General features: G+C 34.6%; 1 protein-coding gene across 1 annotated transcript in view; it reads left to right on the top strand.

Annotated features, from left to right (window-relative positions):
- LOC139739693 (guanylate cyclase soluble subunit beta-2-like) overlaps positions 1-16,403 on the top strand; it is a 36,935-nt gene that overhangs the window by 10,250 nt on the left and 10,282 nt on the right. The window contains exons 5-6 of the mRNA XM_071650303.1: positions 10,817-11,080; positions 11,783-11,955. Coding sequence (XP_071506404.1) covers positions 10,817-11,080; positions 11,783-11,955 — 437 coding nt within the window. The remainder of the gene's footprint in view (positions 1-10,816; positions 11,081-11,782; positions 11,956-16,403) is intronic.

The following is a 16,403-nucleotide window of genomic DNA, read 5'->3' as shown; positions in this document are numbered from 1 at the left end:
ACACAAAACAATGGAAGGAAATAAATGCGGAACACATAAGTTAACAACCCTTTTGAAAATCAACATGCAATTGTATTTTGCATCGCTGAAACGACAATCCTGTCCATGAGTGGAGAATGATTAAGGTACTAAGCAGAACAAAATTGTTCGAGTCTGACTGAATAGTTTGGAGTGCTTGACGCTTTATAGATGAAATTATATGTGGAGAATTGTTATCTTTGTCCTCGTATAACGTTCTTAGTCAGGAAAACTCATGCGCATATGCAAAAATGCAAACATGCATACACACATAATCTATATGCATTATACGAGTAATCATTTCCAGTGCATTCAAAGTGATGATAAGTGCGGGAACTCATTCCGTAATTTGTTGATTTGTAATTGAATATGTCAAAATTTAGCAGTACTTAAAGACTTACAGCACATACCTAGATGGATTTGTTTTTCCTTCTAATGGTAAACAGACAAGAGATTGGATGCGTTGTGAATCATCTCACACATTAATTCTTTGACCTTTTAATGAATTCGTGTATTCTTTTTTATATACAACCCACAAATTGTTTAGACATATTTAAGGGCTGTTTACAAATTTAAATCATCGGCTTTTAAGTTTGGTTTAGAGTTTTCAGCTGTTATTGTTTTTCAGTTGTGCAGAGTCCGCTTTCTTCTTTTTCACTTAAAAGGGGTTATTCGACATTTTATTCACGACATCCAAATCATGACACAATGTCAAAGTATAAAGCTTTCCGCTGTCTGAAGGGTTTGCATGAAATTTTGATATACCTTATGGGCGGTACGGCAGTATAAAGATGAATTTCAAGATGAGACAGGCAAGCAATCACGGGTCTTCAGATTCCGTAACAAACGTATTAGATATGCCTGGTTTTATAAATTTACACTTCGCTTCACAATTGATACCATAAATCGAATCGCATGGAGATTTGTTTCTGTTGTTGTTTTTGTTGTTCCGATTTGATTTTTGGTATCTTTTCGCTGTACGTGGACATACGTTCTTGTGTGTGTGTGTGTGTGTGTGTGTGTGTGTTTGTGTGTGTGTGTGTGTGTGTGTTTGTGACCGTAGTTGCTATAGATGTCCCATTGCATATCGATATAAATTCAACAAAAGCCTTCTACAGATAACATACTACTAAATCCCGAAGTATCAATGAGTAAATTGTAAATGACCCCGCTTATCTTTTTTTCGTCCGTCCTACTGCAATGAGTACAAGTAAGATATGAAATAAAATTGACGTACATCTGAAACTCCGATGACCTTGTCTGAAGAGTGAATACGAACAGTTGAAAGTGATACTTTAAACTTTTTGATATTTCTCACGCAATAGGCACCTTGTGGTAACACTTACAAATAAACAAAATATATTACAAAAAAAACCCCACAAAATTGACCTGGAATAACTTCAGAAGTGTCTACTGCACTAAACAGAATTTACAATGCATTTTGCCCAACCAAGAAATTGCTCAAATGCAAATTGTGTAAATTAGGTCAAAATGTATGGCAATTTGAGATTTCTTTCAGGGCAACTGAGTTAAATTCTCCAAGTATTACATCCTTTGAATAAGGAACTTATTTGAACATATGATAATTCTCTATTGAAAATTATTCAACGTCCACCTACATGTACACTTATGTAAAGAAAGAAACGAAATAAAAAATTGCAGGAGAAGAGAAATCAAATGACCTTGAAACACATACATTTATAATGGATATACAGGTATATTATGCAGTTGTTTTCTATAATTTTATATTCATGTATTGTTGTTATACATATATATATGTATGGATATTCATATATTATATTCATATACACATTATACACACACTCTCAAACATACACACACATATTATATATATATATATATATATATATATATATATATATATATATAATTCATATATATTATGAAAAGAAACAAAAGGAAAACTGACCAGAAAGGAATGATAAACATTGAAAAGACAAACGATGAAAATCAATTGTCTTTGCTCAAAGTTTTCACTATGTATATTCTATATACATATATAGGTCCTTCATATTGTTCTTTTTCAATTCTCCCTGCAATATTTTCTTGTGAAAAAAAAACACGTAATGTTCGTTGTTTTTTTTTGTTTGCTTATTTGTTCGTTTGTGTGTGTGTGTGTGTGTGTGTGTGTGTGTGTTTTTCATAATATTGAAACCGAGGTCAATGTCACATCACTCACTCAGGGTATATAATTCACGAAGTTGCACTTTTCCTATTAGAATGATTTGATTACAAAAGCAACCATATTCGCAAATATTGCAGTATTCTTGAACAATCTTTATTCGTGCACTTTTTAATTGTCTTATACCAAGAGGAGAATAGGAAAGTAAAGGGAATGAGGGAAAGAGTGAGGGGATGGTAGAATGGACGGAAAGAAAATAATTATTATGACTAAGCGAAAAAGGAGAAAGGTCTCTACTTCTTTCACTAACTTCGCCCAATTCAATATTTCATTAAAGAAAAATATCTGTCTCCCTCATTTCATCTTTTCGTTATCTCTTTATTTTCTGTAGCTTCGAGCCCATCGGAGCTCTCTCTTATTTTCATTTCATTTTTTTTTCTTCCAGGCAAAAATTTGATTAGCAAGGCTGTAACAGGTTCGTCGGTAATTCTGTTACATATATCACGCTCGAGCGAGCATTTTGATAGTAGTTCACCAAGGGCGTGGATGAATAAAAAAGCGCGCGTCTCAGATGTAATCATCATGTGTGGTAAAAATAAAAATCCAACACAACAACACATGCACGCTCATGTATTGAGACTTTACCCACCCACCCCCCCCCCCCTCTATCTCTCTTCTCTCCTTCTCTCCTGCTTTTCTTTCTCTCCCTTTTCTCTCTCTCTCTCTCTTTCTCTCTTTCTATGTCGCCCGATCTCAGTCTGCCTATATACTCCCGTAAGCCTTTTACGTTTTTCTTTTGCGTTTTTAATTCTTTCTGCCGTATTTATATCTTACCTGTACTATTCCTCTTCTGCTTGTAATACAGTTTAATTCGTAAGGTTAATCTAATTTTCTGTGAGATGCAATGAACTAAATTGATATTATTATTGCCTTTGAATTACTGATTAATATTTTTATTTCATAGACTTTCACTAACTCAGAAAGCATTTGCCCATCGATTATTCATAGATAATTGCATAAGACACAAAACTATGTTGTGTCTTTGTTACACAATAAGAAGTCTTACGCACAATGCTGAGTATATATATCTTTAATTTTTCCAATATAATGCAATTACATCGATATTCATTTTATTGACCTTTATTACAAAGTAATGTGACTTTATTAGGTGGCACGTCTCATGCAATCATGTTACTAGATTTGTATGAGGCGTTGTGGTCTTATCAGAAAAAAAAATACAGAAATAATATTGTACACTTCCTGCTTTTGGATTAAAAAAAAAAGAACATTTCCAGTATCAAAAAAGCATTTAGTTAAAAGCATTTATTGATGGTATATACATCAACTTGTCATATATGAAATATAGTGTATTATATAGTATCAAAATATGCAACATCATATTTAATAAATATCTAATATTATAAATCTAATATTATAAATGATATACATACATAGATAGATGGAGAGAGAGAGAGATTAATAATATTTGTTATGATTACAGTATTTTAATAATAACATGAAAATAACAATTACAAAGTTATACCAACACAACAAATGTAACACCACAGCACTACAAGGTTTTGATGCGAATTTGCCATGGCAACAACAAGCATGCAAAGCAACAGTTTGAGGGGTCGGAAAGTACACTCGAATGAGATAACTTGGTCGCAGTTTCTCCGTCTATCGAGAATTACCTCGCATGAACCGTGAAGGTAAGAGCTTGAGGCTCTCAGATTGGAAATCAATACCCCCTTGCCATCACTTCCAAGATAAAGAATCGGTGCAACAAACCAGGCGTAAATTCGAGAAAAATACGGGGGATTTTGTTTTCTGATTTCAAGAATGAAACAGCCGTCCATAGCGGCGTGAAGTTACGACTAGGAGGATTTGAGAATTCATGGATGAAATCTGGATCATTTTGCTTCAGTGGAGATTGGCTGACAACCATGAACGTGTATAGAATCGGGAGGGGAGAGGCAACAACAAAAGCATTATTGGTAGAACAATGGTTACAGCGGACACTGCAATATCCTAATATTTGCAATGCATTATACACTAAAGGGTTCCTTAGAACTGGGCATACTATTTTCAGTCCGAATGAGATTTTGGATTTTCAAGATAATTTGGGTGTGATTGATGTACACTATGTTCACACACAGTTTTCTCTGACACATACACATACATACACACACGGGCATGAACACACTCTTGAACAAACTTAAACAAACACACAAACAAGCAAACAAGCATAATATCTTAAAAGATATTATTAGCGTGTGTCTTTATTTATATGGCATCACTCTCATGATGTATCCAACTGCATACACAAGGGATTAATCTGCCCGTGATACATTCGTTTTCTTATCAATTCAAACTTTCAACTTGTGTCTCTTTCATCCCATGAATTTGATGTAGCATTCGTTAAACAACTTAAAGTTCAGGTCGGTAAAGCGAATCATAAAAAGCTATAAAATGTGTTAATGTCATACACAGGAGATATGTTTCGCCATTTATATTTTCTTTAATCTGTCAAGTCGTCCATCCCTAAATATTCTGCTAAAGGAGCATCAGATTTGCGATCCTCAGGAAATGTCAGTGCGTTTGAAAAATCGATTATTTTCTTTCCAGTACTAAATACCTCAACTGCATCTTGTCAAATCTTCAGGGCGTACTGAATTTCTTGTGGGCGAATGGACCGTAAGGTGGAAAGTCGCGTGTTCAATCTAAGTGCAGCTTATAAAAGAGTTCGACTTTCTGCCAGACCTGAAAATACTCTGCTTGTATAAAAACGCACAGTTAAGGATACGCAGACAAACAGCATGATGGATTAACTGAACAAGGTCAACTATGCAGTATTTTCTATTTTTCATGGAAAATGCCAGTTAGACAGTCTCGTCGGTAGTAATGTCTTTGTATTATGAAACATTTGGATGTGGGTGTGTAAACGTTTTGTATTTTTGCTGGAATGCGTAGAAACGCATATGCAATTCGAAAGTTAGGCAATAAAAGTTGTTTTCATATTTGATTATGATACTATGTAAATCTATCTTGATTTCTTGTTTCCTTTCTTGGATGTTTATGTCTTTTAATTCTTTAAATCTATTGGTTCCGTATAACATGGTATCCATGTCTCACCTCAAAAAGTAACCATTCATAAAACTTCTTTTTTTTTATTTGCATTAACGTCCTCTGCAGGAGTTTTCTCTTTCTTAGTTTATATAATATACTGATCTTTAACATCATTACTTACCTTAACTTTGCGATGTTCTATATCTATATTCTACATCTATCTCACATGCACGAACCAAATGACTATGATGCTATCTATTTCCTGAAATGGAGTATTGCATCTTTGATGGAGCTTGGTTGGCCCTCTCCCTCCCGTGTTTTTTTTTTTTTTTTTTTTTTTTTTTTTTACCCTCATTATCCAAGAATCTGTCTATATATGCCAATATATGAAGAATTTGTTCGCAAAAACCGATAAGTCCATATTTGCCAAATGGAGATATTTGCGATTAAAGGTCAAGAAAAATAAAGAAAATAATAAGAAATATTTGCTTCTTTTGACCATAACTTCAAGAATGTACCTTTATATGTAGTGACAAATGTATCATTTAAAAGGTATTATTTTGTACTTTATGACAGAGATCGTACTTCAAAATCTTCAAAAATGGACTTATCGGTTTTTGCAAACAAACTCTACATAATCTCTATATTCCCCGCGTATTGGCAGTACTAGAAATAGCAATAATAATGTCACAACAGAGGAATACATGCCGCACTGTTATCCCTGATGAAGAGGAAGGAACCTCGAAAATTCGGATTTTTCATTAAAATCAAGATTGGCATTCAATGCATTTCTCTGTTGTGACATTATTATTGCTATTTCTACCTATCTACATGTATTCACTTTTCTATGTAAGGTACTATGATGTGTCCATTACATAGTCGCCTATCTGACTGTCTATTCATATCTCGCCTTTCTTCTCTTCCACATACTTGCATATTCTTCTCCTGTCCTCGAATCCACATTATCGTTGAATTGAAAATCACAAAAACAGAGCATATTAACCCAGCTGAACATTCATTTCATTTGACATTCATGCGGTTGAAGAAAGAACACATGTTCACACACTATAGTCTACAAAAGGTAGCAATTCGTTTTCAGCAATTCTCACGTGACTCCCAATATGTTCAAAGGAAAAACAACAACAGTCTATTTAGGAGGAAAAAAGAAAGCGCATAGACGTGAATTTTCATCACTTACAACACGTTATTTTGATAGATTCTGATCTGGCACGTATAGCAACAAAAGGAATGAATAGATAAATGGATAGAAAATGATTGACTAAAAAAAAGAAGAACAAAATATTCAAAAAGCATTTAAAGTGGACACATCAATTTTATATTATCATTGTGTCTGTATTTTTTCAGAAAGGGATTATCTGAAAATGAAAATGTCTCTACAGTCCTTTGGTCAAAAATACTTTGGCAACCTGTGTCATAAATAAAAGGGCTAAAGAAAAATTATATGTATGTGTACAATAATTGTACAATAGAATTATATAAAGAGTTTGTTCGCAAAAACCGATAAGTCCATTTTTGAAGATTTTAAAGTACGGTCTCTCTCAATAAAGTAGAAAAAATACCTATTAAATGATATATTGGCCACTACATAATAATAAAGGTACATTTTTGAAGTTGTGATCAAAAGAAGCAAAATTTTTCTTACTATTCTCTTTATTTTTCTTGACCTTTAATCGCAAATATCTCTATTTGGCACATACGGACTTATCGGTTTTTGCGAACAAACTCTTTATGTACATATACATACAATGTACTGTTATATATATATACACACACACATAATTATGCATCTTTTTTATAGTTCTTAAAACCAAAATCTCAACATGTCATTGCCTTGATGAACAAAAGTGTTGTCATGACGATGATAGAATCAATGCCTCGTTTGTCTCTCTCTCTCTCTCTCTCTCTTTTTCTCTGTTTTTCTCCTCTCTCTCTCTCTCTCTCTCTCTCTTTCTCTCACTTTCTGTCTCTCCCTCTCTCCTTCTTTCAGAGGCCTTTCTGCGTCAACATGACAATATTATACGATATAAAAAACATTTTCCATGACTGTTGCGGGCAGCTATTGTCTGAAAGACCACTGCTAGTATGACTATACACTTATCAGATTTCTACACTAATACTTTAAACCAGCTTACTGTACTGAATCTCCATTGTATTCAATGAAAACGGGTGGATGCATTTTTTCTTTTTACTCCACAAGTCGTGTGAACAAGTTATGACGTACTTGAGATACAGAAGTAGCAAAATAACAATGCGCACCTAGTGATACCTTACAGAAGATTGTTTGTTGGTCTAGTATGGATGTCACGGGAATCAAAAGCAGCGGCATCATAAAGTTTGAATTTGAATTATCGTAAAGAAACTTGAAATTTCTCCAGCAGATATACTCAATATTGAGGACAGAGAGAGAAAGAGAGAGAGAGAGAGAGAGAGAGAGAGAGAAAGAGGGGGGAAGTAAAAAGAGATGTACTCAGTATTTTGTTCTAGTTGCCACTGTGGGCTTCCATTTTACTGAATGCAACTTCCAAAGGAGAGATGAGGCAATGCATATAGCAGAGAATCTAATAAAGAGCCAGTAACCTTTCTACGCGGGCGGCTGAATGGTTTAATATCATGTCAAGCTAAATCGCACACTTATAATTTGTTTATATCTGCATATCCAGCATTAAAAGCAAATTATTTTTCAACACCGTTGTATCTGAGGTAGTCAAGGTCATGCAGCGGGTAGCAGTAATATGCTTGAAAACATAAACAGCTACAAATTGCGGTCAGCTTGCATTGAAAGCGTAGTTTTATTAATCTTTGGTGTGGTTCACTAACGAATACAAAGAAGCACCCGGTCCGGAATAACTGAGTGTTTGATGCCATAAACTTAATTATTTGGAAAATCATCATGAGGGTGAATTCATAAACCATTTTTTTTCATACACTCGTGTGGTTAATTCATCTTTAGGCATTCGAGAGAATTTGATGTGGAATGTCATTTCATTTTCCATCTCAGTCATGACCATCGTGACTAGACAAGACAGCTTTAGTTTTTTTAATGTAATCCTTTACAAAAGTTTGAATTCATTCATTCTTTCTTTATTTCATTCATTCATTCGTTCGTTCATTTATTTGGCGAAATATGAAACAATAGACAAGTCATAACAAAGAAGTCAATAAAGCATCAAAGGCCGGAAATGCTAACAAGGAACATACTTGTATCTGGAGCAATGTGGAGAAAAAAAAATCCACTATCACTAACACTTGTTAACCCGTTCCATACGGGAACCTGGTGGCCTGTGTATTAAGTCTATGGGGATTTCAGAATTCAGTATCGAACGGTTTAAAGTAACCAAAGCATACACAAGAACAAACTTAACACATACATGATACATTAGATGACAGATGATTAAGTGTGCATTCTTTCATAAACATGGTTTCTGTGACATAAAGAAACAAGCCGTGGGGGGCATGGGGCGTCCAGTTGTATCAAACTTCTTTCGCTGCCTACCGGGGTATATTCGAAAACCAGGAATAGCCCACTCTAGCAAATAATGCATCGAAGTGTATACGGTTATCACTAACGGTCGAATCCATTCAAGATTCTTTAGCTGTTTGTACTTATGATAGTGTCCGAGCCTGGCTATAGACCAGAAGGCGTGGAGGAGGGAGGCTGCTCCCTCCTCCACGCCTTCTTCTCTTTAATAAGGTACATCAGAACAGAGAAAACTCAGATATTTCAATGCCTGTCCAATAACTCGTCATGCCCTGGAGTAATTTGTACACAAATTATCATCATGTCATCATTGTATCGACGACTCTTAAAGATTAAACGTAACATGTAAACTTCACTGAAGTTTGCACAAAATCAGAATGAAATATTAATTAAAAAAAACTTTATCCTGTAAACCGCGCCATCAATATTAATAAGGAACTGACATTTTTAAGAATAATAGTTATAGAGACATTAAAAGGAAAATCTACTTTGGTAATTTAAAGATGACATGAAGGGTATGACCGTAAAAAGAAACCAATTACATACAGAATGTCGACAAATGAAGAAAGCATTTAAAAAAAAGAGGGGGAAAAGAAAATATGTTGGTAGTTTGTAAGTATTGATTCAATTCTGAATTATCAAAAGGTTTCCGTCCGATTAAATGTAAAGGAACAAGAAAGCAGCAACGCACAAATCGTTCTTGGTCGTACCATCGCGTGGAGTGATTGTAAAACGGATTACAATCTCAATTTTCTTCATTCTCTTGCACTTGCACATTGGGACTTTGGGAGTGGGTTACACGCAGATTAAAAGCTGTTACAAAGTAACGCTGAAGGACTTCTTTATGGAATGTTTATTCCTTTGCTATCACATCATTCTTTCTACAAGTGCGGGAAGGTCATGTCTAATTCCATCGACCAGCACTCAGCAGCAGATCTGATTTAATCACGAACCGTGACAAGTATACCATAAAAGGAAGACTCAATTTCCGCATGCTTTAACACTTTAGACAGGGAAGGAGGTTATGTATTATACACACATGCACACCAACACACAAGATATTCGTATTATACACACAGGGAAGGACACACACTATTACGCACACACACACCATTTTTGAATGATGTGCCAGATTAAAAATCAAATGTGTATGAGGTGTGTACGCGTTTCACCATGGAGACTGACCTATGGTGTGGAAAAAAAAATCGAGATATCTGCTGGGTTATAGGATACGCAGGGACATGACTAAAGCAATCTACAATTTGAGTCTTTTTTCTTGTTCGGTTGTTGTTGTTGTTGTTGTTGTTGTTGTTGTGTACATATATATAATATGAAAGAGAGGGAGGAAAGGTGACGAAAAATGTTGCGCTGTATACTTTTAAAAGTGATGCAAGCCAAATATAACATTTTAGATATATTATGTTTGCAATGGAGTAGAGTTCTAAATTAGACGGATAGCCATGGAAGAACATGGATCAGCCACAACCACCAATATCTATTTGAGCAACACGATCATGCTTATCATAAAAAACAAAAACAAAAACACAATGTTTCAATCTTTCGTCAATTCGTTATAATATCCACATACAAAACTCACCTCACACACACACACATGCACACACACACACCAACACACAAGCATAATGGATTATGTAGGACTTGACATGTTTTTTTTTTTCTCTGTTGGAACGTTTATGCCATTAAAATCTTTAAATTCCTAATATCTCGAAAAAGATACAAAGTAGGCCTAACCCAAGCAAAGGAAAAGTTAAACCATAAAGAATCTGATTGCCTTACCGGGCCACTAGATCACATCTAATGTCAAGCACTGTTTTTCATATGGTAGATTATTAAAAACCCTATAATGTATGTAATTATATCATTATGTTTTTATAGACAGAGAGAGAGAAAAAAAAAGGGAGAGAGAGGTAGGGAGAAAGGGGGTAGATGCATATCACAATCGGGTATCTTCATACATGATCTTCAACATAAGTTTGTTCTTTTCTTTCGTTCGTCCGTTTTTTTTTCTTTCTTTCTTTCTTCCTCTCTCTCTCTCTTTCTTTCTTTCCCGTCTTCAACAATTCAAGGCGTGGATGGCAATGTCGTGCTGGAGACGTTCGGTGTGTACTGGGTTGTATGGTGCATGAGGTGCGGTTACGACGCCCTCTTCCGAGCACTTGGCGGAACCCTCGCCGATTTCATCGCCAACCTGGACTTTTTACACTGCGTGTACATGAAGACATTGTACCCAAAGATGACCGTCCCGTCTTTTCGTGTGGAGGAACTCGAGAACGATGAGCTAATTCTCAACTACTACTCCAATCGCCCTGGACTTGGGAGTATCGTGTATGGTGAGTCTTTCTAATGAAACCACAATTATGTAGACACAAGAAAAAACAAATAGTTTGACCTTTTATTCTATACGCATGACCTTTTTCTTCAATATTTATATGATTCTGGTTTTGTTCTTATATATACTATAATATATATAAGTGGTAAATGGATGATTCTTATATTAAATCTGTTATTTTCATTTTTATGTATTATGAAAATAACAAACGAACAGGGAAAATCAGCAAAACCCCAGAGCAGCTAAACAATTAAGGGGAAAACTTACAATAACGGAATCAATTAGAATGTAAATGCAAATATTACCTCTGACACGATTTCGATTGACAGCCCGACTCTACTAGACGAAACGAATGTTCTTATAGTAAAGGTTGTTTTTTTTGTGTGTGAATACTTTGCCAACTAAACTGCACGTGTCAAAGCAATATTCGTTTCTTTTTTTTTAATGTTCAATTCGTCTGTACGTTTTGAAGAAAAAAGGAAAACACCTCCAATCACAAAAACTTTTTTTTTAAGTGTGTAGAATTGTCATAACAACCAAAGATTATTCCAATAATCTGTTATTTAGTACTTGTTTTCACAAGTTGGAAAATTAGCATGCAAAATGAAAACACGCACAGGGATTGTGATTGTGGCAATATTCGATTATTTGCCTTAATCTGTTAAGCTATCTCTTTAATAATTTGTCTTTCTCGCTTATCAAGGGTGCGTCAAAGCCGTTGGACGAATCATTTTCAACACGGAAGTGGACATCGAACTTTTATCACATGACCAGGTGGAGCATTGTGGGATAGTGAAGGACCACTACAAGTTCCACGTGCGTTTCGTTCGGTTCGACTTGCCACAATTAGGGATGAGTGGGCAGGTCACTGAGGAGGTAACGAGCACGATTGAATTATTTACTGAGCTGTTTTGCACTTGGCATCAAACACATTGCAGGGCCAAAACCATTAAAAATGTACAATTCAGGTTTTGAAATTTTGAAAAAATAAAGTTTTCTCAAAAACATTCCGACAACGAAAAATTGCTAGAGGATACACTGAATTTCAACTTAAACAAAAATGAGCAACAAATATTGCAAACTTTTTATGTTCTGAAATTTGAAGTTGAACATGAAAATTTCACCACTGTAACTTACGTTACTGCGCTTATTTTTCTTTGACCATATTCATTCTGTTTAGGGATGGACAATTTAACTATCCTTCTATTGGTGGATAGTTTCGAAGATATGACCATTCTTATTTCAATGTGCCTGCTATATTTTCCATTCATTTGATGAGTTGCTGTAACCGTGAATTAAGATATTGATAGATATGATGGAGGTTGTTAACTATGTAAAGTTAGATTGTTTCCTGTGGTTTTTTTATTCGTACACATAGAACTTGCAGAAAACTGCCAAATGATTTTAGATGGATTTGTCCTGCACATATTCTCAAACAATCTCAGTCACCATATGACAAATAAAAATGTGACTGTTTAAACCTTGGTAACGTTAGTTACGCATATGAGTCACGTATGTTACATGAATATATTAAACACTAAAAAAGAAGATAAATTTTAAGAGTTCTAATAAACATCAAAAGTACCAGCGTTGCAAGACCTTCAGTACTTCTGGAAGCAGATTTATTTAATTGTCGTCTGATTTTATCGTCCTTATAGTATATACATTTGGCCAAAAATGAAAAATTGGAATACAATATTTAGATTTCAAGAGTTTATTTTGTCTGAATATCATGAGTTTCACTGCAAAATTACCTGTTGAAGTGCCCTGTTTAAAACCAAAGGAATGCATTTATATAAGAGTCACAAAAGACATTGTCAAGAACCCCTAAAATGTATCAGTGTGTACTATAAACAATTGTAACGTATGTTTCAAATGTTTCCAGATTGAAATATTAATCACTCGAAAGTGGAGATGCATTGGAAAGTGCATTAAAAAGGAATGATGCATCGCTAAACAACATTGCACAGTGTGAGTGCACAAACTGGTCAGCACTTAAGTGTTTAGCATATTAAAGTTTACATCAATAAGGTATATCAGGCATAAGAGTGAAAAATGTGAAATAAATCACATCGAGCCTATGAAGTTTAAAATGCAAACACCAGCACTGCTTTATGATTGATAATGCATGATTATCACGAGTTTCATTAATGAACAAACCATGCATTATTGTTGCTTAAAACGTACAGATTTCTTGGCACATTATTCAATATTGTGCTAAGAAATCTGTAAGTTTTAAGCAACAATAATGCATGGTTTGGGTAATAGTCACAAAAATACAGAATTATGAACAATTTAAGAGTGGTCACGTAAATAGACAGCTTTCTCACGGTTTTAGATTGAGAGTATAACTGACCTATGACACACTAGTCTATAAAGACAACAATGATAAACACAAAAAGGCGCACCTTTCATAATTTGGATACCCCCCCCCCTTTTTTTTGGGGGGTGGGGGAGAGGCAATGGAAAGGCATAGAAATGTCAGAAGAACAAATTGCAGTTCTTCTATTTCCATTACATAGAATAAAAGTTCGGTGACCTATAAAATGTTTTCAGTGGACATCATTATAAAAGACAACTGTAAACTCACAATCTAGTATTTTTCTGCAAAAGGCAACTTTCAATAAAAGGCATACTGGGTAAGAGCCATGCAGTGTAGGAGAGAATAATGCAAAAGTGGCGAGTTGTATTATAGTGAAATTATATAAAAGTTGGTATAGGAGCGTTAGTATGACGCTTTCTTCTATTTTCTTGGTTAAACTTCATATTTTCATTAATATCTCGGAATAGTTAGATTGGGTAGAAATTTTCATGGATGATTTTCGGTGCATAAACAAGGAAATTTACATATATTTCATCCTTTCAATTTGATATCTACAAGCCAACACTTTTATACAGTACCTTTCATTGTAAAGCATACATAAGTATACATCATTAGCAAATTTTTAAATTTGTGAATCAATTTCCTTGTCAATCCTTGTCAATCAAGTCGACATTATCACCTTCATTCACCCTTTGCTGAGATCGGTTTAAGTCTTCTTTTATTTTCTTGCCGAACGCTCTGTGCTTTTTAACTCTTTCATTTTTTTTCTGCGCTCTTGTTTTTCCCAACTCTTAAGATTTTCCACAGGAACGTAATACTTTTTTACACGTTGTTTCTCGGATTTACTCTCTAAAAAAAATCGAGTGAAAGTATTCACTCTTAATGGGGTAAATAAAAAAAAGAGTGAATTTAGAGTGAAAATGTTCATTTTCACTCTTCTTAGAGTGACCTCAGGGACCACTCCTAAATCTTCGAATGATCCCTGAGGTCACCCCAAAATGAGTGAAAATGAACTTTTTTCACTCAAAATTCATTCCAATTTTACTCTAAATTCACTCTTTTTTTGTATTCACTCCATGAAGAGTGAATATTTTCACTCAATTTTTTCTAAGAGAGTACGGAAGGCTTCTTCTCCAATCTTTTCTTTTTTCCTTCTTCAGTAATCGGCCTGAATCTTGGCTCTTTATTTTCCCATTTTGACCTCTAGGAACCGAAGGAGTAATGATAAGATTCCCTTAACAGAGAAATAAGAAAATCCATACTGCAAATCAGTAATAAGATATTCTTACATAATTACGTAACCTACGTTACCTCTAATTACAAGGAATGAAGTGTCACATAATGAATTTGGTAGACTACAGTCACCATAACTTTGAAGTTAATGATATAATTAAAATGAAAACCATTATTTTCATCATTCATATATCATTAACATACATATTGGATTGATTTTGATAGAGTGATTGAAACCTACGTTACCAGGGTATTCAGGGCCTCATTGACAATGATTATCGCCAAAAAGAATGGTTAGTGCAAGCGTAAAATTGAAATATGTTTTTCATCTGTTTATTTATGGATATTAGTCTTTTTTAGGATAAAGCTTTGGTGAAAAGTACGACAGTGTACATGCAGATGTAAAATTGAAACCTACGTTACCTTAAGTGAAACCTACGTTACAATATTGACCCTATGTTTAAGTACCTTAATGTTGTATAAATATCTGAGTGTGATGTAAACTTATTATTCTCCTCGACAAAACAAACACCAAAGTACTTGCTTATAGTAAAAAAGTACCAATATTTGAATGTGATTACGCTAAACATGACTTTGAAAATATATATACCGTTCGCTCAGATACTGAGAAAGATCTCGTGCAGTCCATTCCCTGTGAGTCGTCAACGTGATGTGCCATTTTGTCGCAAGGACTGTTTCTATGCAACTATGGAGTAAGATGGCTCTAGATAGCACTTGTTATCGATGAATGGTTGCAATGTTAGTGAATCTAATTAAGATTATTTTTTCGGGGGTAACGTATGTTTCGGTAACGTAAGTTACATCAGACCTTCGATGTGACTTTTTCAAGCGATTAGTAATGGCTCAAAATTGAAAACTCAGTGGAGAGATTGGGGTACCGTATGCCTATGTTTGGCATCTTCCTTGTAACATTTTCATTTTTAATTTTCCATAGCGGTGGTAACGTATGTTTCATTTCTTAACCATACGGTCTGACACATATTAGTGCTTGAAGCTTTTTCTCTGCAGCAGATAACCAGGTGGCACAACTATTGTTTACAGCATTGGACGAGACATTTTCTAAGTTTTTAGGACGGATAATTCACAATTTCAACCCCAGGGAATATTTTAAAGGAAAACTTGAAATCATGGTAACGTATGTTTCACAGGCCTTTGCGACAAATTTGACTTGTAAAATAATTCAACTGAACAGTTTTCAATTATATTTCTTTGTATTCTAACGTGTAGGCAAATGGCTTAATTTGCCTTAGAACAAGTTTTAATGAAAAAAGATCATGCTTTCATTTGCATAATAGTAGCATATCGGCAAAACTATTAATTTGCGACATGCTGTTTTTGGCGGGTTTACCATCTTTATGAATGCATAACTTCCGAAAGAATCATAACTGGATGTTCAAATTCTCGGCAGTTCTAGTTAACAATGTACTAACGGTAAGTATTACCCAAAACTTATGACAATCGGTCGTTGCTTTATTTTTTCTTTGGTAAAACTATTGCGACAAGTATTTCACTAAATTGTACATATTTAGTGGTTTTGAACCTGCAGAGACCAGAAACTCTATAGAAATTAGATGACATTCTGTGATTTTGATAAAACTGAGTGTCCGGGTTTTTAAAATCTATTCGGAGAGTGCATTATCATTTATGTTGTCAATATTGGATGCAATTCGATTTTCATGAGACGAATCGCCTGGTTTCTTTCTTTGCCTTTTTTTTTTATTTCACTGTAGATACCATTCACAATGTA

The sequence above is a fragment of the Diadema antillarum genome, unplaced genomic scaffold (assembly GCF_040938485.1).
Source record: "Diadema antillarum isolate AM-2024a unplaced genomic scaffold, OU_Dant_1.0 seq00000810_RagTag, whole genome shotgun sequence".
NCBI classification, from domain to species: Eukaryota; Metazoa; Echinodermata; class Echinoidea; order Diadematoida; family Diadematidae; genus Diadema; species Diadema antillarum.
This window is presented reverse-complemented; position numbering and strand designations above follow the sequence as displayed.